Source organism: Grus americana, chromosome 3 (assembly GCF_028858705.1).
Source record: "Grus americana isolate bGruAme1 chromosome 3, bGruAme1.mat, whole genome shotgun sequence".
NCBI lineage: Eukaryota > Metazoa > Chordata > Aves > Gruiformes > Gruidae > Grus > Grus americana.
Window position 1 is genome coordinate 40,036,224 of NC_072854.1, and position 21,766 is coordinate 40,057,989.

General features: G+C 43.9%; 2 protein-coding genes across 5 annotated transcripts in view; one reads left to right on the forward strand and one right to left on the reverse strand.

Annotated features, from left to right (window-relative positions):
* Positions 1-1,052: 1,052 nt before the first annotated feature.
* On the forward strand, positions 1,053-18,100 carry SLC35A1 (solute carrier family 35 member A1). Its single transcript, XM_054820616.1, has 8 exons — positions 1,053-1,186; positions 4,301-4,478; positions 10,024-10,183; positions 10,558-10,710; positions 11,518-11,584; positions 15,063-15,239; positions 15,615-15,749; positions 17,041-18,100. The coding sequence occupies exons 1-8, from the start codon at positions 1,171-1,173 to the stop codon at positions 17,169-17,171; spliced, it is 1,017 nt and encodes a 338-aa protein (XP_054676591.1). The 5' UTR covers positions 1,053-1,170; the 3' UTR covers positions 17,172-18,100.
* RARS2 (arginyl-tRNA synthetase 2, mitochondrial) overlaps positions 5,377-21,766 on the reverse strand; it is a 51,930-nt gene continuing 35,540 nt past the window's right edge. The window contains exons 18-21 of one of the 4 annotated variants that reach the window (XR_008576409.1): positions 21,602-21,676; positions 20,613-20,676; positions 8,593-8,700; positions 5,377-7,566 (exon numbers count right to left, since the gene is read on the reverse strand). Coding sequence is in view for 3 of the 4 variants with exons in the window: in XM_054820608.1 (XP_054676583.1) it covers positions 19,179-19,265; positions 20,613-20,676; positions 21,602-21,676 (226 nt within the window). In the remaining variant the exon portion in view is untranslated. Of the gene's footprint in view, positions 7,567-8,592; positions 8,701-18,636; positions 19,266-20,612; positions 20,677-21,601; positions 21,677-21,766 lie in introns of those variants that run through there. The other 3 variants (XM_054820607.1, XM_054820608.1, XM_054820606.1) reach the window with 3 other exon arrangements.

Here is a 21,766-nt window from a genome sequence, read left to right on the forward strand (position 1 = left end):
AACTACCAATAAAGTAGTTCAGGAAAAAAGAAAAAAAAAAAGAAAAAAAAAAGAAAAAAGAAAAAAAAGAGAGGTTACTTTTCAAAATGGCTTTACTCATGTGAAAGGGGAGACAACGTCCAGTGGATGCCCATTTGAACTTGAGTTTGTTTGTGTTTGAATCTGGTTCTTGCGTTCTGCTGGCGCAATGGTGGGCGTTGCCATGCCCTACGCAGCCTCCTAGCCAGGGGTTTGGTACCCAAGTGCAACGCTGCGACTGTCAGGCTGTCAGGTTATGGAAAGGGCAGCTCGCCGTAGCCACTGGCAGCCTTTGCATTTACAGCTGGTTTTGTGCTTTTGGGGTTTTCTCCTTTTTAGGTGTTGCCGTTGGGGAGCACACGACAGACACATACGCACAGGAGATACACAGAATGCAGCATATTTCGCTTGAATTCCTTAAGCTTTACTCAATAATTTGCATTCATCAATACAGTCATTAAAACCACCCGGTGGCTTTACGACCGTCTGTGTTGCTGCACAGATTGAAGTACCGCTCCGTTTTCAAATCCCCGAAGTCTCCTCGCCCTCCGAAGCACGGCATTTTACACGGCCCTCACGGGGCCGGCCGTTCCGCACGGGGAGCTGAGCCCCAGCTCGGAGGGAAGGAGCGGCCCGTTCCGACAGGCACAGCGCCGAGCTCCCGGGCACGGCTTGGCCCGCGCCCGCCCAGGCACAGGCACAGGCACAGGCACCGCGCCCGCCCGCTCCGCCTCCAGCTGCTCCGAGGGTACCCGCGGGGCCACGCTGCCTCCGGGCTGTGCCCGCACGGGCGCTGCGCACCTTTCTGACGAGCGTTCTGAACAGCCTCCCCCCCCCCCCCTTTTTTTTTTTTTTCTTATTTACGGGTTAAAATCAGTAAACGGTGAGAGCAACCAGCTCTGACTGACAGGACACACAGGCACCGCCCGCGCCCGCCAGGCGGCACCCAACCGCCGGGCCCGGCCGCGACCCTCCGCTTCCCGTGGTGGGGAGGGAAGGATATCTAGGCGAGATGGACCTCCGACTCTATGGTGAAACGAGGGAGGCGGGGCGCTCTAGGCGGCCGCGCCGCTCTCTATGGTGTGATGGGAGGAGCGGTGGGGCACGGCGGACGGCTCCGGCCCGGCGGTCTTGGCGCCTTCTGCGGGCACGATGTCGCCTCCGAAAGGTGAGCGCGGCGGCGTGGCGCGGAGCGAGGCGGCGCGGGTTAGTTTGAGGGGCACCGTGGCTCTCGGAGCGAGGTACGGCCGGAGAAGGGGGCTGATCCTGCCCTACCCCCCCCTCGCTGCCAAGATGAAGCGGGACCGGCGCACCGCCGCTCCCCCCCCCTGTTTCCCCCGCCCCAGAGGGAGTGGAACTGTCCTCCCCGCCGGGGGCTGCGGCGCCGGGCGCCACCACCGCGGGCGCGGGGGGAAGGGGCTGTGAGGGGCCGCGGGGCCGCGCCGGGGAGGGGCTCTCCCCCCACCTCGCCTTCCCGCTCTCCTCCCGCTGCCTGTGACCGGCCGGGGCCGCCGGCGGCGGCGGCTGCGGGGGCCGCGCGATGGGACCGCCGCCGCTCCGGCGTGTGGGGGGCACCGTCCGGCGGGACAGCGGGCTGCCGCCCCTCGGAGCGGTGGGCGCCTTCGGGCCGCCGTGAGCGCCTCCGCCTTTAGAACCACCCTCAGCCGCAGCCGTCTCCGGAGCGGTGGCGCCTCTGTCGCCGGTTCCCGCTGTGGGAACGTCTGAACGTGGCAGAACGCTTTCGGGGCTCAGCCCGAGGCCGTGAGGCCCAGGTCGTCGGTGCACACGGGCACCCCCCTGCTCCTCAGCACCCACCTAAAATCACCACCGGAGCCTGGGGCTCTGGCGGAGTGTGTGCAGCGATGCCAGAGCCCCGGTGGTCCCGAAGCCAGAGCCCCCGGGCAAGCCAAATGGGCTTAAACCGTCGAGGAAGGCGATGCCTGTGCCTCTGCGAGCTTCCCCCATTGAGGGCCTTGCACAGGGCTGCTCAGTTCCTGGCGGCAGCCTTGGTGGGGACGAGAAGGGGGGTAACCCCAGGAGGAGAAGGGCCAGGCGCAGGAGGGTTTCCCGCGGGTGTGTAGGGCTGGCTCCGAGGCGCCCCCCGCCCCAGCTGCCTTTGGCAGGCTGCTCGGCTGTGCTTCCCGTGCCAGGCTTGGCCTTGGGCTGCTGATTAAAAGCGCCCTGGTGGAAGGGTTGGATGAGGTGCGGAGTTGTGTGGGAGGCCTGCATTTATGTCCTGAGGCTTTTGGCCTGTCTGGTCCCTTTTGCTGGAAATAGTTTCATTCCAGTGGGATTTACTGAAGCCAGCAAGAGAAACTCTGGGAGAGAAACAATAGCTTCTTTCAGCTCATTTTTTTTCTTTAAAGCTAGTATAAGTTCAGGCTTATCAGCAAAAGAGATGTGCGCCCCAACCATGTTTTCCTTCTGCCCCCTGTGCTGTGCTGGTACTGATGCAGACATGTGAGCCAGGCTGAAAACTAACTACAGATAGCTTTTAACATAACACTAGGACTATCTAGTATAGTTACCAGATTCATTATCATGTCCTGCTGCATTTGGTTTACCCAAGTTTGCAAACTGTTGCCAAATTGGGGCATTTATTTATTTTTTAAGAGTGGTTAATATAGGCAATTTAGTTTTAGTTTGGTAGCACATAGACTTAAAATCTTAATGTGTAAAAACACATTGTTAATGATATTTTAGTGCTGACAGAAACAGTATTAGGAAATACATTTTTGTAAAACTGGACCCGGTTAATTTTATTTCCTGTTTGTTATGTCCTTGGATTTCCACCGCCTGCCCTCCCTGCAATCCAAACTTAATTTAAAAATGGTTTACAGCTTGTTAGTCTCTTTTAAGCATTGTTAGACCAAAACCTAATTGGCTCTACCTTTTAAAAGTGGTTACTGACGTGGGTAAGATTTTTATCTATAAGGAAGTAGCTAATTTAAATGATTGCAGCAGCAGGAGGTATTAACTGTACCTTGCAGAAATGTTACGCAATAGAAGACATCACTGGCTTGAAAGAAAAATGAACCAAAACATTGGTTGCACTGGATTCAACAATTCATTCCTAGATTAAATGAACAAAGTTATTACAAATCTGCCTGGAGCTTATCTGTTAGCTCATTCCCTAATCAGTAGAGGAACATAACTTATACCAATTAAAGTATGTTTCCTTGGCATATTCAGGACATGACAGATAACGGCCCGAAAGATGTTGCTGAGTGAGCAACATCTGCCCGTCAGATGCCATACATAGCAAAGAATAATTTACCAGTTTGAAAAAGGGTTTTGTGGACACCTCATACTTGCTGATGTCTCCTTGTTGTAGGTCGTGCCTTCATGCAGGGAAGTCTTGTTTGGGGTCTTGCACTGTGCTCTTTACTGGTACAGATGCAGTCTTAGCCATTCTCTGACGCAGGAATGAACTGGCACGGCCTGGCCACATCCACATGATGAAACTCGGGCCTTAGAGGAGGGCGCCTGTATGGAAAACTGCCTTTTGCCAGTAGATCTGGAACAGGCTGACTCCCAATAACACCGTGAAGTAGTTGGTCCAGGGCAAAACTGTTACAAGAATTCCTGCTGTTGTAGGAGGATAGGAGTGGGGAAGATAGAGGGGATAACACAGATGATACATAATCCTTGTATGGTTTAATTTTCTTGAATAGCCATAACCTTAGTGTTTGCCACAGTGAATAATTTTTCATGAAAGCCCTTTGTGTAAAGTCTCATCAATGTTCTGAGCAAAACTCTCTTCTCTTACTAACTTAGGCGGAAAATAAGGCTGAAGGAAATGCTGCCTTATTTATTAAGATTTGCTAGATTGATTCCCTCCTTTGCTGATACTGAACTTTCCTTTCTTTTACTAGTCTGCTAACGCTCTTTCTGTCAGACTTCAGTATACTACGTGGAGAGGATCAGCTGATGTTTGAGAGCGAGCACTTACTATCAGCTAAAGAGCAGGAAAGCACAGAAAGACTTTTTGATTACTATTAGATAAATATTAGTCTATGATAAGTTTTTCTAGAATGAAGGATGATTAAGAAGGCAAGAGTACATCTTATTTTTAAACACCTGGAGTTCCTATGCCAGCTTTTTTGAGAAGACGCTTTAAAATTTAACTTAAACTTTTTAAAGGAAGTGTTTCATGACATTGTAATTATTGTATGCTGCCACGGTAGTATTTGATAGAGTTCTCCAGCTGGAGAACAGCCAGTTTCAGTTCTTAAATTTAAGTGAAGGGTATGCTGAGTCGTCATCTTTGGTTTTCTTTCAGAAAATGTCAGCTTACTGTTCAAGTTGTACTGCCTCACAGTGATGACCCTGGTTGCTGCAACATACACAGTTGCATTGCGGTACACAAGGACAGTGGAGACAGAACTGTACTTTTCGACGACGGCTGTGTGCATCACTGAAGTTATCAAGTTGTTCTTGAGTGTGGGCATCTTGGCTAAGTAAGTATGGGAATGCTAATCAGTATTTTGAAAACAAATCCCAGCTTCCAACCTCAGATTCTCAAATACCAAAGTACAGATACGTTTGAGAACATGGCTGGATAGTCATGCTGTGGAAGAGTCATTTTAGAATGGGTTAGAGCTTGTGAGTCCTTCTCAACTGAAACTGCTTTGTAAACACCACAATGTTCAGGTGTGTCCTTTCTGCATATTTTCTATTTTTGTATGCTTTGGAATAGGTTCAAAATGTCAGCATGGATTGTCTGCGACACTTTGGGTCTTTAAAATATTGGTGTAGATGAAAGCTGGACTGTGAGCCATTGTCTGCTGAGTTATATAAAATTGTAACATTCCTATTCATCAATTTCCTAATATTACAAACAGACATTTTGCTATCTCTATTAACCTGGGGAATCAATGCTGGAAGACTGTGGTCAGAAAATATTAGAGTTTCTGTAATCCCAGACTGCCACTAAGAACTAGAACTTTAGTCCATACGTGAGCATCTGAAGTAGTGAGGCCATCAGACTGCTGTCTTTCCTCTCAGCTTCCCTGTGCTACATCTTTCCTTGGAAGAATCTTTATATTCTGGGCTTTTCCAAAGCCCGCTTCTTGCTGTTGTGGTAGAATTTGTTCTTTTAGGGTCTCTGCCTATCTCTTTGTGGCTTTTGGTACATCAGAATGCTGGCTGTTTTGTGCTAGAGGATCATGAAGTCACATAGTGTACTTCAGACTTTTATCAGATCTCTTCTACTTAACATCAAAATGGCATTTTACATGCTTTAGAAATGAGGCAATATTTGAATTTGGTAAGGCAGCTGTGGCAACTGCCTTTTGTTTAACCTTTCATTAAATATATTGTGTTAGAAAAGGCCAGGTGACCAGTGGCAAATTTCTATTTTTCTTTTTGTTCACCCTGGGCTTTTCACTCTGCCAGCAAAAAATGTTGGCAGAAGCGTCTCTGCCGATGAGTAGTTGCGTTGTGGTTCTTGCAGTGTTGTGGCCAGCGTGGATCCTGATCCAGGCTGTTTTCTGGAAACTGCGGCAGCCCATGTTTCTCAGTAGTGAGGGACCTGTGGGTGGCATTTGGTAGCCTCACCTGTGTGTGCAATTTCTCAAATCTGTTCTTGCACACCTGGGACCCAGGCTGTTGATAGTATACCAGAGAGGCCTAGTTCAGCAGGGTAAGCAGTCTGCCTTTTCATAAGGGTCAGTAATAATGTGTTCGTTAAATGTACGAATGGTCTTTTTGCTTGAAATAATTAATAAGGCAATTGTTTTTAACTCGGAAGTCTATTATGTTTTTAGAACGGTCCTGCACAGCCAAAAATCCATGTAGCCCATCGTCCTCCCTTTGATAGTAGTCAGCAGAGGCTGCTTAGAACAGAAGTGTAGGCAATGGGGTGAGCATGGGCTGAACTTTCCTTAGCTGGTGGCAGAAGCTTATGGGTTTCCCAGCCTGGATGCTGTGTGCACACTGTGGCTGTAGTGCTTAACAACCCCGTCCTCTGTGAGACTGGCCAGTTGTTTTTGAAATGTTAGTCCCTACTCTGTGAGATGACTTCTGCAATATAATTACACGGTATATGAAAAAGTACTTTTTAATAAACATTTTATCTACCAGTTTCACTGGATTCTGTCTTCTTGTGTTGACAAACATCATGAATAATCTTCCCCCCTTCATTTTTATTTTCATATCCCTACAGATCTGTATTGTGTTTTCATCACTCATTTATTTTCTAAGCTGGGAGTCCTAGTCGAATTTTTCCATGATCATCCTAGTACCCATCTCCACAGCATTTCCAGTATTGTTGCATCCCTTTTGAAACAGGATCCAGAGCTGCATGCAGCATTCAGGATGTGAATGTGCCATGGGATTAGGCAGAGGGGTGAAGATCCTTTCTGTCTTGGTCTTGGTTCCTTTTCTAAGGATTTGTGACATTCTGCTTGTTTCTCTGAACACAGCTGAGCCTTGAGCTGGCACTGTCGGAGAGCGACTCGCATCTTTTCCCCAAATGCTGGTTTAGAGATGGTTGCTGTATTTTGGGGTTGTCATTTCCTATGATTCTTTCTCATTTATTGACAACTGAGCTTTATTTGCCAACTAACATGGAGTGAATCTGATTCACTGAGCTGTTTGAAGGTTATAATATCTATTCTGATCTGGTCAGCTAGCAGGGTTTTTTTCTCCGTAGCTGAGAGAGATGAGCACCAGCAGACACTATTTATCAGGCCGTGCTTGCCTCTTCTTGGTAGGATGTCTCACTTGCTGGTGTGTTCAGATGCCTTCCTTTGCTCTCCAGGTAACTGAGCTGTTTCTCAGATGGCAAAAGATCTGGTGAATTCTGCTCAGTGTAGTGAGAGACCCTTTGGCAACTATTGAAAGTTTCCTTTTGGATATCACATCTAATTGAGTATAATCAGCAAAATTTGCCCATTTCCTAGTAATCTCCCATCTTAGATCACTTGTGAATATGTTGAACAGCATAAATTGGTTAGGACTTTAAAACTGGAGGAAGCTGTAAAGGAGACACTGAAGGAAACTATGCTGGAATTTATCTCACCCAAGGGACCTTTGTAGTTTAATAACCAGTTAGAGGATACAAAACAATCTGTTTTTTCTGTACAGCAGGATACATTTGGGTGGGTACCTTTGTCTTTTTGAAACAGCCGGCATTGATTACTGCAATATTCAGGATACTGGAGTATGACTCTGGCATTGTTCCGGCTGCAGAATTTGTTTTCTTCCACATTCTCACAGTATGCCTTCGCTGTGTTTACTTTTAAGGTTTCTCCAGGAAGGCACATTGAATGGATGAATGCCAAAAGATTGTCTTTCAAAAGAGAAGTTTATGATAGTTTAAGCTGTGTCAATTATTTACTCAACCGTATTCTCAACTTCTCATATTTACTTATAGTCCAGCTCACCATCTGGTAATTACATCATTTTTAGATGGTACATAATTACTTACCAGTTGATGAAGAAAAGTAGAGCTGATTTGCAAATTCTAGTTTCAAATTCAGCTTTTCGAACAAATGCATGTTTCTGTTGCAGAACTGATTATTAGTGTCTCTCACCTATTCAGACCTATGAAGAAAACAGAATATGTTTTTTTAAGTTGAATCTAGAACAACATCAAGAATGCTGAATTCAAGCTAGATGATTTTTGTGGTGTACATCTTTGGGCAACTTATTTTGCATCATCAGCTGTACACAGATGCTTGTTTTAAATTATTTTTTTGTGTAGATTTAAATCTGTCTCTACACGATCTTTGTACTGAATTTAACTTACAGTTAGAGATTCTTGATAAGTGTGTGCTTCAGAAAGCACACCCACTGCAAAGATGAACTATTAGATAGTTCATCTTCTTGTTCTCAAAAACTAAATTGAAAATGGTGGTTACTGGACATCTGCTATTCTTCATTGCTGAAACTCCATGCTAGAAGTCAAAGTAGACAGAAACTACTATTACTGTTGTGATTTGACTTTAAACATGTAATCAGCTCAAGTGTGGTCTGGAACAGAAGCAGGTGGCGTTTAAATATTATTTGCTCATTCGACAGCCCACTTTATTATCAACAAGTAGAAGAAGCCATTAATTACTCTGTGGTATTTTCAGACTTCTTGTTCTCACAAAGTGAACTATATCTGTGCTAATTATATTTTATTTGCAGTTAGGCATTTGAGGTAGAAGCACTTTGGTCCAGCTGTACTTCAGTATTACCAGGAACTCTAGGTTTTCTTGTACGTCTTATCTCCCAATGCCAGGCAATATAACAAATACATTGAGGAATAATTAAACTGACAATTTTGCCTATAATGTCAATGACTCATAAAATTTACGCCGTTCTGTATCTAGTGCAGTTAACCATGGTGAGCTGTAGCATGAACTCTTCCCCTTCCTTGTATTGCAAACTTCGCTTTAAGTGCTACTTGTCTCTAGATTTTCATGTCAATGGTTGTTCCCTGTGGCCGGGCATGTCTGGCAAAAGCACCTACGTGACATGCTTGGTGTCAGCAAGTCTGTCCCAAGCAAAGTTTTCACTTAAGTCAGGAAAGAGCTTCGCATGTGACCTCACTTGTACAACAAGAGTATGGGAAACCATACTCACCTCTGTTTGATCACTGTACTGCCCTGACTGGGGTTTTGTGGGTGCTCTCTGTTACAGGAAAATGACAAAAAGAATCCCTTCCAGCTGCTGGTATAAAGACTGTTCTCACTACAAAAAATGAAAGAAAGAAAGAAAGAGAGGTATATCTTGGTACCAAGCAGGGAGGAGTACAAGGGAGGAGAGAAACTTGGATAGAAGGATCATGAGATGGTAAAGTTCATTAATCTTTGGAGAGGAAAAGTGTAAGAACCTGGAGTACAGAGTCAGGGCTTGATCAGGAATGGAGAATATTCAGGAACAAGGTAGTTAATCAAGGACTCTGGGGTATGAAGAGATTGCTAATTTTGCATAATAAGAGTTAGGGGTGGGTATATGTCGTACATTTGTAAAAAGAAAGAAATTGGTACCTAGGTGAAATGTGGGGAATTGGGCTCCTGAGGCACTGAGGAGGATGTGAGCCATTTGTTTGTATGCATAAAGGAAGCAAAAGGAGTGTTAAATTTAGGAGCAATGCAGAATGCAAGTTGCCAGGCCTGTGGGAGGGGACACGAGCAATTTTGGATGTTGGTATTTGTCACTGGCCAAGCGAGAGAAGAATGGAAAGAGGGAACGTGGGACTTGGGGAGAGCTGGGAAGGGAACTGGAAGACTTGAGTAGCAGCGACAAGTAAGCAAGAAATGTCAGATTGATGTACAAATGATATGGGAAAACTAGCAATGCAGAGGTCAGCTTTAATAAGCTGAGGAGCAAGCCGCAAAAGGGGACAGCAACAAGAAGCAACATGTTCTTCCCCATTGCCTGCTCTTGCACATGCTGTAATTACATAAAGGAGATGTGAAGATGCAAGGCAATAGGGAGCCACCACACACCCTGCCAGACCTCATCACATGTGGTGGTGCTGGTCCAGCAACTTCCACAGCACAAGCAAGAAGAGGAGCTCGGGGCTGGCTGAGGAATGAGAGGTGTTTCCAGCTCAGTAGTGTGCAAGGATACAATCTTTTTTGGATGTACTGTGAGGCCCAGTTTAAAGGGGATCTGGAAAATCACGGGCATTTGACATCACATACATATATTAATAGCAAAATAAAAAAAAGGGGTGGGTGGCGGATAAGGACAACAGCCTTCTGTCCCACTGCCTGTATACTTAGCAACTTATTGCACTGTTTACAGTGTTTGTGGTTGTTGTTTAATTTATTACACATTAATGCATCTAACCTCCTGATTCCAGAATGTCCACTTCACCTTCTGGGGTTTCAACTTGTTGATAACCTCACTGTTTTTTCCTGGTTAACTTTTTCGTCAATGAGCAGAAGGTACAACTGATTGTTGAGAATAAATTTTCAGCCTTCCGAAAGGATTCATTGATTTGATTTCTGTTTTCAAATACCAGTTTAAGAGAGCCCTCGGTTATATTAATATTTTATTTTGCAGAGAAACTGGAAGTCTAGCAAGGTTAATAGCATCTTTAAAAGAAAATGTATTCGGAAGTCCTACAGAATTGCTGAAATTAAGTGTTCCATCTTTAGTGTATGCTCTCCAAAACAATATGGCATTTGTGGCTCTTAGCAACTTGGATGCGGCAGTCTACCAGGTAATACGTATTTTGGTTGGTAATTGATCTCTAAATACGTTTCTCTTTACTGTTTCATGAGGTATGCGTGCTAGGTATCTGTCTGCCTAGCACATGGTACTCTTTTCAGCCTTAGTGTTATAACAGAGCACCACTTGGCTTTTATTCAGAGTGTACACTCTGTTGTAGTCCTCTGGTTTTCTGAGCTAGCCCACTCGCTGTTAGAGTCACTTCAAATTCACATTGTTGTAATTGGCAATGGTGCCCAAGGATCTGTAGGAAATCAGTGAATATAAAATTTTATTTGTCACTCTGTAGTTGCATTTTCTATTTTATTTTCTTGTTCTGGAGTTTCTAAAACCACATCCTCTGTGCTACATTCCCATCTTCTTTAGGTGACATACCAGCTGAAGATCCCTTGTACAGCTTTATGTACAGTCCTAATGCTAAACCGCACCCTTAGTAAGTTGCAGTGGTTCTCTGTTTTCATGCTGTGCGGTGGTGTTACCCTTGTTCAGTGGAAGCCTGCTCAGGCTACGAAAGTACAGGTAAGAGTTCACATTTTGCCACCTCATGATGAGGAATAAGCTGCTTTATATTTTGTGTTTCACTTCACAGCAGCTGGGATTAAGGTAAGGTCTCACATTCCACACAGCAGTATCCGTTTCCTATTTCCAGCCGCTTCATCTACAACATAACCACTAGTTTGATCATTCACTTCCACATTTATTGTATACCAGTTCAGGCAGGCTTGCGGTATTGCTCCAGTCTCACTTGTTGGAAAGGCACCCGATTGCTACAATTAGTATAAATTACCACAATCATCATAATCAGTCTAGTGCACCATCATAGAAGTATCTGAGTAATACAGTGTTTCCAGATTTGGCCCTGGTATCGTTGTAATTGTTGGAGCAGAGAACTTGGAATCGAAGCACTTGGCAGAATTAGGAGTAAAAACTCCAATGCCTTGTGGGTGTGGGTATGTCATTTAAACACACCCTTTGGAGGCACTGACCTAATCACATTCTAGGAGGAAACAAGTGTCTTCTGTTTCTTAGGTCTTAGTTGCTGGTCAGAGGCGTTAGTGGGAAAGGCAGGTCACGCAGCGGGGAAGACTGGCCACAGCCAAATAGACGGTGCCTCCGAGCACTGCACGGATTGGTAAGGGCACACATGGGAAGTGAAACGCCACACAGCTACACCAAGCTAATCGGAAGGGCAGCTCTAGCTAAGCAAGTACCTGTTATACTGTAATGAAATGCTAATAATTTTGCTGTACTTAATTCCAGAGCTACTATGTTATTGTAAATTACTGAAGTGTTGCATCTTTTTTAAAACAACGGTTGATGTTGCAGGTGGAGCAGAATCCATGGCTAGGGTTTGGAGCGATTGCTGTTGCTGTATTATGTTCAGGATTTGCAGGTATAGTATTATTTCCATATGCAGGTCACATCAAAAGGACTGGAGAACTCATGGTGTTTAAAACAGAACATCCTACGTTAGTTAACTGTCTTCATTGATTATAAGATAAAAAAAGAACTTTATCCCCTCTATCTGTAATTACCTTCTACTTACAGTAATTATGACAGATTCATGACATAATTACTCCAGTTGTCAAGCAAATCACTAGGAGCACATACTATTGGTTTTATGTGATGCAACTTAGAAGGCTAGTTTGCAAGTGGAAGCGTCTTTCAAATGCTTAGAATAATACTGTGGGGAACATCCATAATGACTCACTCAGTATGATTAATTAATGTACATCAATTTTATAAAGTTGGCTTTACAGTGAATGGCTCCCTTATGGTGATCACATGAAATACTTGCATTTTTTATACGGGGAACCGAGCTCCTTGCTCAATTCTTGTGCCAGCTCAGCCCCAAAACACACATTGCCGTAGTCCTGTAGGTGAAAAAACTAACTGAGATGCAGAGGGAGCCTAAGTAAAGCAGAGAGGAAGATGAGTAGCAGGGAGCCTAGATAAACGGCATGAAGAATTTTTGGTTGGGGAGTGTATGTGTTTAATTGTTGTTGGTTTGTTTTGTTTCTTTTTACAAACAGCATTTTCCCCCAGAGTAGTTTTTCCAACCTAAACCTCCCCCATCGCAGCTTCATTCCATTCCCTCGGGTTCTATCACTGGTCACCAGAGGGAGGAGATCAGTGCCTGCCCCTTTGCTCCCCCTCGTGAGGAAGCTGTAGGCCGTGATGAGGTCTCCCCTCAGTCTCCTCTTCTCTAGGCTGAACAAACCAAGGGACTTCAGCCTCTCCTCATGTGTCTTCCCCTCTAGACCCTTCACCATCTTTGCTGCCCTCCTTTGGACGCTCTCCAATAGTTTTATGTCCTTCTTGTACTGTGGTGCCCAAAACTGCACACAGTACTCGAGGTGAGGCTGCACCAGCGCGGTGTACAGTGGGACAATCACTTCCCTAGACCAGCTAGCAATGCTGTGCTTGATGCACCCCAGGATACGGTTGGCCTTCTGGCAGCGTGGGCACACTGTTGACTCATGTTCAACTTGCTGTCGACCAAGACCCCCACGTCCCTTTCAGCATGGCTGGTCTCCAGCGTCTCATCACTCAATCTGTATGTATAGCCATGGTTGCCCCTTTCCAGGTGTAGAATCCGGCACTTGCCCTTCTTAAACCTCATGCGGTTGGTGATTGCCCAGTTCTCCAATCTATCCAGAAAATACTATATAAGACTGTGTAGAGCTCAATCAACTTTTCCTGGAAGGTTATAAATTTACTCATTTCAGTAGACATTCCCAAGCCATGAGACTTCAGAGCCTCCTAAAGCTCTCTAGCTTTCTCTGATAATGTGGGGACATAGTCGTGCTTCTAAAGGTCTGCAAATTCAGACCATTGAAAGGTCTGATGCAGGCAGCTCTAGAGGATTTAGACACATACAGCTTGCTTCTCCAGCAAAAGGATTGCAGCTTGGGTGTTTCCTCACTGACAGCTGTAGCTTTGAGGCAGCTGGGAGGACAGAGTATTTCATCTGTGGATCTCCTTGTGCCCTTGAGGCTTTACGTGTTGAAAACATAAGTCCTATTCAAACTCCTTTCCGCTTCTTCCTTCCCTTACCCACATAAGGAAGTTATTTTGGCATTAAACCTTCAGTTTCTGGACTGACCATAAGTGTTTTATATTATTTCAGCAAAGTCTAAAAAATTACATGTTTTTGTCCCTTGGAGTCGGAAAAAGTTTTTTCTTCAAACTGCTGATCTTGTAATTTCCAAGTACCAAGGGGCCCAGCAATGCTTGTAAAAGCATTGGACAAATATATAATGGCAGATCCTTTGTACATGAAACAGTACTGAAGAATAATTTCTCCTAAATAGCACCCATTCTTTCCTTCATCCTGCCTAGTGGAGTGATTTTTATATATTTTATACATTTTTGGGAATCTGAAAGCATAATTTCATTGGCTTACTTGTTTTATAACAAGTTATAGTTTATAAAGTTAGCAAGTACACTTCACGCTCAGGCCAGATTTCTGGTACATTCATTACATCTGGTTGTGCTCTGTGGGTCTTCTCAATGGGCAGAAAACTCAAGATCGATTATTGTGGGTTCTTTTAAGCACTGCAGTCATCAACAAGAATAGTTTTTTGTTGATATTGTTGTTTAGGCTTTAAAATACATATTCGTATGAGATAAAAACAAACAAAGAAACATGGTATTATTATTTAAACCCCTGAAATATAAACCTGTTCTCTAATTTATTTACCATACATATTCCACATTCTGTATTAAATTATAAATTGCATTTTTCATGAATAAAAGAGTAGCAAGACCTTCCTTGAAGCTAACTCTGTGATTTCAGGAGGAGGAGTGTGCGCCTAGGGCTTCTAACCCACAAGTCTTTTCTCTGTGCCATCTTTGTCAGTTCCATATACTTTTTCTCACAATGTATGAAAGATCTTGGGTGACGTTAATCAGCAATAAAGCATTTAGTCAGTAGGACTCACACCAGAAAGTCATAGCAGTGCCTGAGAACAGCTGAGTCTTGCAAACTGTTGTCTATGTTTTGAAATGCAGAGGAAATTCCAAAGATTAGCAGAGTCCTGGTATGGGAGCAATGGCTAAAAGGGCAGCTAGCGATGGCCTTGTCAAATGTCGGCCTTTTAATCTGGTGTACACCTCCCAAGGAGAATAATGAAAAAGTATTTGGGGAATTTCAGTAATGCAGAGCATAAAAGTAACGCTCATCAGTGTGGCACTGTGAACAAGAGCTTTAGATTAAGATGAATTCCATTTCCTCAAAACCAATCTGTAGGTTCAATTAGGAGAAGTCAAGAGCAAATCAAAACCAATGTAATCCCCTGAAGCTGTGGTTTCAGAGTCACCACTCTGCCAAGTACTCTGCAAGCACAAGGCTTCCGAGGAATTTTCAGTCTCAGCACTGAGGTAATACAGTCCCACCCGTTTTTAATTTTTATACTGTTAAGTATCCCAATGGAGGGGAAAAAAAAATTCTACATCGCACTAAAATACATAAATACTGTCCTGGGGATAAAACACCAGGTGCCAAGGTGAAATGCTTTTTTTGTGGTGTAGAATTGTACAGAAGAAACTGCTGGACAGAAGCCTGGCAAATCAAACACAAATGAGGAGTAGTTTCAGTTGTCGATGAGGTTCATTGTTAAAACAACTGTAAAGAGAAATAGAATCTATTTTTGATGTTATGTACTCATCAAAATGATCCTGTCTGGGAGGACACATGTCAGCGGGATGTGTTTTTGGGCCTTCTGCATTGGGAACTTCTGTGAAATTTAACAGCCTGTAGGAAAAGATGATTCCAGTAGTCTTGTCTGGCTTTAAAAGACTGAACCATGGATCATTAAGAATGACACTTCATCTCACTGAAACCTTTTTTTATTCTTTTTTGTTTTTAGGGGTTTATTTTGAGAAGGTCTTAAAGAGTTCAGATACCTCCTTGTGGGTGAGGAATATTCAGATGTACTTATCCGGGATTGTGGTGACTTTATTTGGTGTGTACATGTCAGATGGAGCCCTAGTTCTTGAGAAAGGGTTTTTCTATGGCTATACGTACTACGTCTGGTTTGTCATCTGTAAGTATCTCGTGGTTTTCGGGTCTTGTTACATTGTTTTGCTTTTTTTAGCTATGATATAACTGATTGCACGAAGCTACAAATTCAGGCTGACCCATGATTCTTTAGTGTGTTTTGAGTTTTGGGTTTTTTTAAAGTATTGTTATCTTGGAAATTATTTGCTTGTTCAATTTAAAATCGTGCTGAAACAGCAGTCTAAATGACTGAGTAAATGAGTTGTATCTGATCTACTAGATGCTGTGAAGATAGCCCATTTTGCTGACTGTTGCATTACATCATCAATTAGACAAGGAGTGCACCAGTGGAGTTAAATACATCATTTCAAGAGTAACCTATTGCACCTTTACTAACAGAAACATGTTATCTGCTTTCCAGTTCTCGCCAGTGTAGGTGGCCTCTACACTTCGGTTGTTGTTAAGTACACAGATAACATTATGAAAGGCTTTTCTGCGGCAGCAGCCATTCTTCTTTCTACTGTGGCATCAGTCATCCTCTTTGGCCTCCAGATAAGTAAGTGCTTTTTTGCCATTTGATGTGACCGTACAGACATTTCCTCCCCGGCTAGCAGGCTGTAGGCAGGTCATATGTTTGCACCTCTGAATTTTGCTGGTTTTAACTCCAGGACTCCTTTGGTGCTGTGTTACATAAGGTGCCTGACGATCCTCACAGGCTTTCACCATGTCTTCTTTCAGAGGCATCCTACAACCTCAAACGTAAAGGTTCTTTTTGATTTAAACAGCTTACAAGTTTGTACAGCTTTATTAATGAATTGCTTTCTGATGCAATTTAGTGTGTGATATAGCTGTTTACCTGAGACTGCTGTTTGATAAGTTATCATTTCTTGTTGGTTTTAGTACAGCCAGTGCCAAATCAATTCCTCGGTTCTTTCTGCAAGGGTTTTGCCACATCCCTGTTAAGTAACACTCGCTACTGTGTTACCTTTTACCTTCCCCCTTTGCTTGTGGCCAGCAGCATGTGAGAGTGAGTCGAACAGCAGCTGCGTTGTGACTGATGCAATGAGTATTTTTGAGAGGAAACAGCAGATTGCTTTGCAACTGCAAAGGATTTTCTCTTTGATCAATTCTGCGTCTGATACTGTACCCAGTAGCTCCTGCTCAGTCCTTCACTGTTTAGTTTTGGGTATTTTTTACTTTCCTGCTGTAATCCAAAGATGGTATGGGGTGATGGTGGAAAAAGTAGCTTTCTGATGTGGCATCAGTGAGATGAAACTTAAGGGAAGTTTGCATCAAGAGAAAATCGTCAGTGTTTGGCTGAAAAAGAGCACCTTACAGCAAGTGATGAGAAACAGAACTAGTTTAAAAACTCACTTGGGCAGAACATTTTCTTGATGCTTAACACAAACCAAGCCTGGACTGGTGGTCTTTCTGTGAAAACCTCATTAATATAGTTTCTTAACCCTGTCTAGAAGTGGAAAGGGTAACAAAGTGTGTTATCACAGGCCACTTTATCCCATCCACTGTGTCTTTATTGTTAAGTTTATTGTGCAGTAAGTCTGTCAGATGGCATCTGTAACTACAGGAGGTGTCTCATGCTTGCTTTTCTGACCATCGCCGCATTCTTGCTGATACAAGACTAATTGAAATGGTGTGGGGACTGTAAACACTCAGGAGTCCTCAGTGACAGAGGATAAGTTGAGATTCTGTGAATTATTAACAGCTTGTTGTCCTGTTTAGTTTTGAGTAACTTTAATACCATAATTCAGTTATCATCATAACTTAGTCTTCTGAAGGTTTCTTCGTACACAGAGGTGTTTAAAGAAACTATTGTTGTCTCCTTTCAGCTGTTACCTTCTCCCTGGGTGCCGTCCTGGTGTGTATTTCTATTTACCTCTATGGATTACCTCGACAAGACACCACAAAAATCCAGCCATTGGACACCAAGAGCTCAAAAGAGAGACTTGCTACTGTGTGATGTTGTCCACAGAAATGGACAGACAGACAAGAGGAAAACCAGACTTTTTTTAAAAAAAAAAAACCTGCATTTTTTTAAAATTAGCCTTAAGCTAGTCATGAAATGGTTTAAGTGGGATAGACTAAAAAAGAAGTTAGTTCTGGTTTACATGTGATGTTTCCAGTGGCTGACGCTGAGGCTATGTTACGGCCGAGGAGCTGGACGGGTATTTTATTGAAGGTATTCTTCATTCACATCGCACAATGAAGAGTCCCATTTACAAGGAAAGCAGAATGAAGGAACTGAACACTCAATTGTATATAATGTATATAATGGAGGGGAATTGGTTCTTTGTGTGTTTGATAAACTGTCTTGCCCTTTGAGGGCAGAAATGCTCAAAAGCTTCATAAAAATGTATTAAAAAGAGCAATTGCTGCCAGCATTTTCTCTTAAATTACTTAGCAATTGCAGTTTGATTAATGACAGGAAAAGGCTCTGTTCTAGGTGATACATGTGAGATGAGCAGAGTACTTCTCCAGTGTTTTTATGATGAATTAATAGAATTTTTTTCCCTCCCTGCAATCAAGTCTCATGTGTCCTGACCAGGAGTCACCAAGCTTCAAGCATCACTTATCTAGAAGTGATTAGAAGCAGCACTTGCTCTTTAAAGTCAGAACAAAAGACTGGTGTTTCTCTTAAGCTGATTTTCTTTCACTTTTCAAATGTTTTTTTTTATACCTGCTGTAGCTGGTAGAGGGATCTTCTGTTCTCTTCTCTGTGTTTTGTTAAACCCCAGTTGTACGGGGGAAGGTTCATATGTTTTCTCATATCTCTCGCTTAAGTATGAATGAGTCAACTCAAAGTGTCAGACTAGATTTTTATCTGTACGTTTTATCTCTAAAACTTTTTGTGCACAAAGAGTGATGCTTGAAAAGAGTTCCTGTAATGCGTGTTAGGCTTTGATTTAATTTGAGTGCCAACTGTATAATTGCAACCTCCTCCCTCATTTTCTTAGGCCTCACTCAGTTTAACCCTTCCAGAAACTGCAACTCCGCATTGAGGGAAAACTGACTGTGGTGCTTTGGGCAACTCATTTACTTTCAAAGTGGTCAAAAATGTGACCAAGTTTATGTCCTGGTTAGATTCCTTCAGACATGAGTTAACCAGCTGTGTCTTTCTTGGAAGTGGGCCATGTTAATCACAGCAGTAACAAACACACTTGAATTCTGTTCCAGTGGGAGAGGATGCTGCACTCTGCCTTTGGCCATTTGTTCTGTGCATTTAAACAGCGTGGCAGCATTGTGCTGCTCTGGCGAGTCAAGGCTTTAGTGGTAGTGGATACTGTCAGGCATTTCAGTGGCTGCAGCAGCCACCTGCACTACTACCTGCTCAGGAGTGCCAAGCAGCCACCTGCCACGTCTGACTGTGTTCCTGTTCCACCAGCTGGGCAGCAACCCCTCTTCTCCAGTCATCACATCAGCCTGACGGAAGAATGGGTGAGGAACAGGATGTGACAGCTGACAGTTGGTCTTGGCTACTGTTACTGAGGGGGCAGCATGGTACAACACAGAGGGAAGAATTCTCTGCCATAGTCTAACTCTGTTACAGTATACAAAGCGCCTATAGCTGTTGTACCATCAGGCCCAAGTACGCAATGGTAACCAGGAAAGGGAGAATTTTGCTTAGGGTGTGGCACAGTTAATACCACTTTCTCTACCAAAAGGATGTTATATTTACAAAGGTAAATACAAAGCAGTTCTCTTTTATGGGAAATAGCAGGTAGACTAGTGTCTTAAGTGTGCTATTCCTACCACGTGCCTGGGAGAAAGCGACTGTGAACCTTGGCCTGCCCCAAAGGGCTGTGTTGTGCATGCTCTTCTGCTGTCGGTACAATGGAGCATACAAACCTCCTGGAAAAGACAGCGAGTTTCCAGACTCTGTTAGTAATGACATACAGGACAGTATTTATATTCTCTTGAAAAAAATCCTTTTACTAAGAGATGTGACTTTACATTGCATACAGCCTCATTACATTTGAGTTACAGGTGTAATGCCAAGAAGTTTCATTCCATTGGCTAGAACCAAGCGTGCAGCTTGAAAGAGACAGAGCCTCGCCTGGAAAACAAGAACAGCCATCAGCTTACGGTATTGCTACAGAATAGGGTGTAGTTCTCGGGACAGCAGTTAGGAGCAGAACAGAGAACACTGTGTGCAGCCTCTGTCCCCATGCAGTGCACTGGGATTCAGACACACGCATAATCTGAGTAACACACCAATGCTGGCAGAATTCACACCAGCTGTTGATAGCTCATTGCAGTGTCAACAGAGGGACACTTTTGTCAAGGAAGGGAAGCTGGAAAGGGGTGTCCAGCCCAGTCTAGTACCAGAGGAGCTGCCTGTAAAAGAGCTCGCAACGACTAAAAACTGAAAATCTTTCTTGTACCGCAGGCTGTTAGAGCCTGAGGATACTGTTGGAATTCCTCCCCTCACTGTGCCTGGTTTAGAGACTGTCAAGCAACTATGGGCTGCTTTGAAATTTTCATTCTTCCTTGTCAATGTCTTTGCTGTTACACAGCTGGCTGTTTGGGAAGGGCTCTAGCAACTTTAGTCCAAAAAAAATTAGTTCCTGAAAGCTATCACAGTGCAAGATATTTAGAATTTTTCTTTTTATAGGATAAGGAACTGAAATTTTCATTGTAGATTGGACTTTGTTGTTCTTCCTAAGAATGCATGGAACCATCTTCAAAGGCAGGCGTACCTATAGCATCTAAGCTCAACAACTACAGTGTGCAGCTCCATCAGTTCCACTGAATTTTTTTCCCCCACAACACAGCTCAACACTTAAATGTGATTTCCTACCAAAAATCAGATAGATAACTGCTTTTGAAATGGTAAAAAGAGGACAAAAAAAAAGCAGTATAATTAGTGCATCATTTACTGAGCAGTTAAGGGGTCAAATATTGCCTGGGAGATCAGTAAAAATAATTTGCATCTATTTGGAACTGCATATTAACAGTTGCCAGCCTCAGTGCTTTAGCTAGAAAGGCAGTATAGACAACTTGGAATATGTAGGTGGCAAGAGGGAGGAGAGAGATTCAGTTATCTCCTAATTCTCTGTCTTCCCACATAACCACTAAAGGAAACCATCAAAAATTAACCAGCAACTTCAATGCTCAAACGTTTAAAGAGTTCAGAAGGAAAGATGATGAGAAGGACAGGGGTTTGATTTGGTTTGGAGCAGTTGTCCCTGTGGAGCAGCCCTTTCCGAAGGCACAGCCGTAAAGAGCAGCCCCTGCCCTCCCACAGCGGTGCTGCCCACAGGACAGCCTGCCCCTCGGCTCGTGAGCCCGCAGGTACATATTCACCCACGTGGTTACAGGGCTGGGTTGGCAAAGCCCTAACGCATCATTCCTCTGGGAAGCCCCACACGGACTCCAGCAATGTAACAATGCTGTGCCATACCTGGGCTAGGTCAGGGGTGCTGCCTTTCACAGGAAGAGTTTTGTGTGCCACGGCTGCAAGATGGCTGAAATGGAAAACACGGTGAGAATGGTGAGAACAAGCAAGTCTCTTGACAAAAGCAGTGCTGTGGGCTACACAAAGCAGCAGAACTGGAAGGGCCACAACTGCAGCATGCCAGAAACATTTCCAACAGCCTCTTTCACTGGGCTGAGGGAGGGCATGGTTTTCTGTAGCCTGCATGTTGTCAGGGCATGCCATCAACAACTTAATGCCTGTAAAAAAACCAAAAACCCCAAAACACTCTCCACTCCCCCCACAAAAACCCCCCACAACTGGTCTGGAAAGATCCTTGAGAGCCTGCACTGTCATTCCCAAGGTGCACAAGTCCTTATACCATTTCCTTAACTTGTTCAAGCCTTTCCCATACACAGGCTCTACAGCTTCCTCCAGCAAGTCTACTCCAGTGTTTCACTGTCCAGTTAAGTCAGACAGGTCCCTAAGGGGACCCTCCCTATGGAAGTTTCATATGCAGTGTGTGGCTTACAGTAATCATGTGCTTTGTCCACCTCAACCACTGATCTCAGCCTAGGTGTTAAAAGGTGTTTGGACAAAATCGCCTAGCTGAAATTTTGACACTTCAGAGCACATTATTAGCTCAAGTCTGCTCTTTAAGATACAATTAGTCCAGCATGAGTCTGAGTTCAGACACTGGATTACAGCCAAATTATTCTTTTTTCTTGAAAGCAATTAGTTTCTGAGGAGGCACTGGGCTCCTTTGTTCCTGGTTCCAACCTTGATCTCTGCTATTTATTATATTATTATTTGCTATCCTACTTTATACCTTTCCTGCTCCAGATAAACCATCCCACGAATTTACATCTTCCCACTATTTTTACTCTTCAAAGCAGTGCAGATAGGAGGGCTGCTGAGCCAGCTCAGGAAGACCTGTCCTTACCGGAGATGGACGCCAGTATCAGCAATCACCTTACCTGAGTGTGAGGAGGTAGCTGACAATGTGCTTGGGTTGCAGATCCTGAGAAGATCTATAGAGGACCTCATCATACCTGTGAAGAAAGAAAAGGGTGGTTTGGTGTTAAAGTGGTAGGAAAGTGTACTCTGATATAAGGCTCATCAGACTTGCTCAAGTCAGAACA

Coding starts and splice junctions, on each gene's coding strand:
- SLC35A1 (XM_054820616.1), top strand. Junction 4,479..10,023: donor AGTGTGGGCATCTTGGCTAA/GTAAGTATGGGA, acceptor TTTATTTTGCAG/AGAAACTGGAAGTCTAGCAA. Junction 10,184..10,557: donor TGGATGCGGCAGTCTACCAG/GTAATACGTATT, acceptor CATCTTCTTTAG/GTGACATACCAGCTGAAGAT.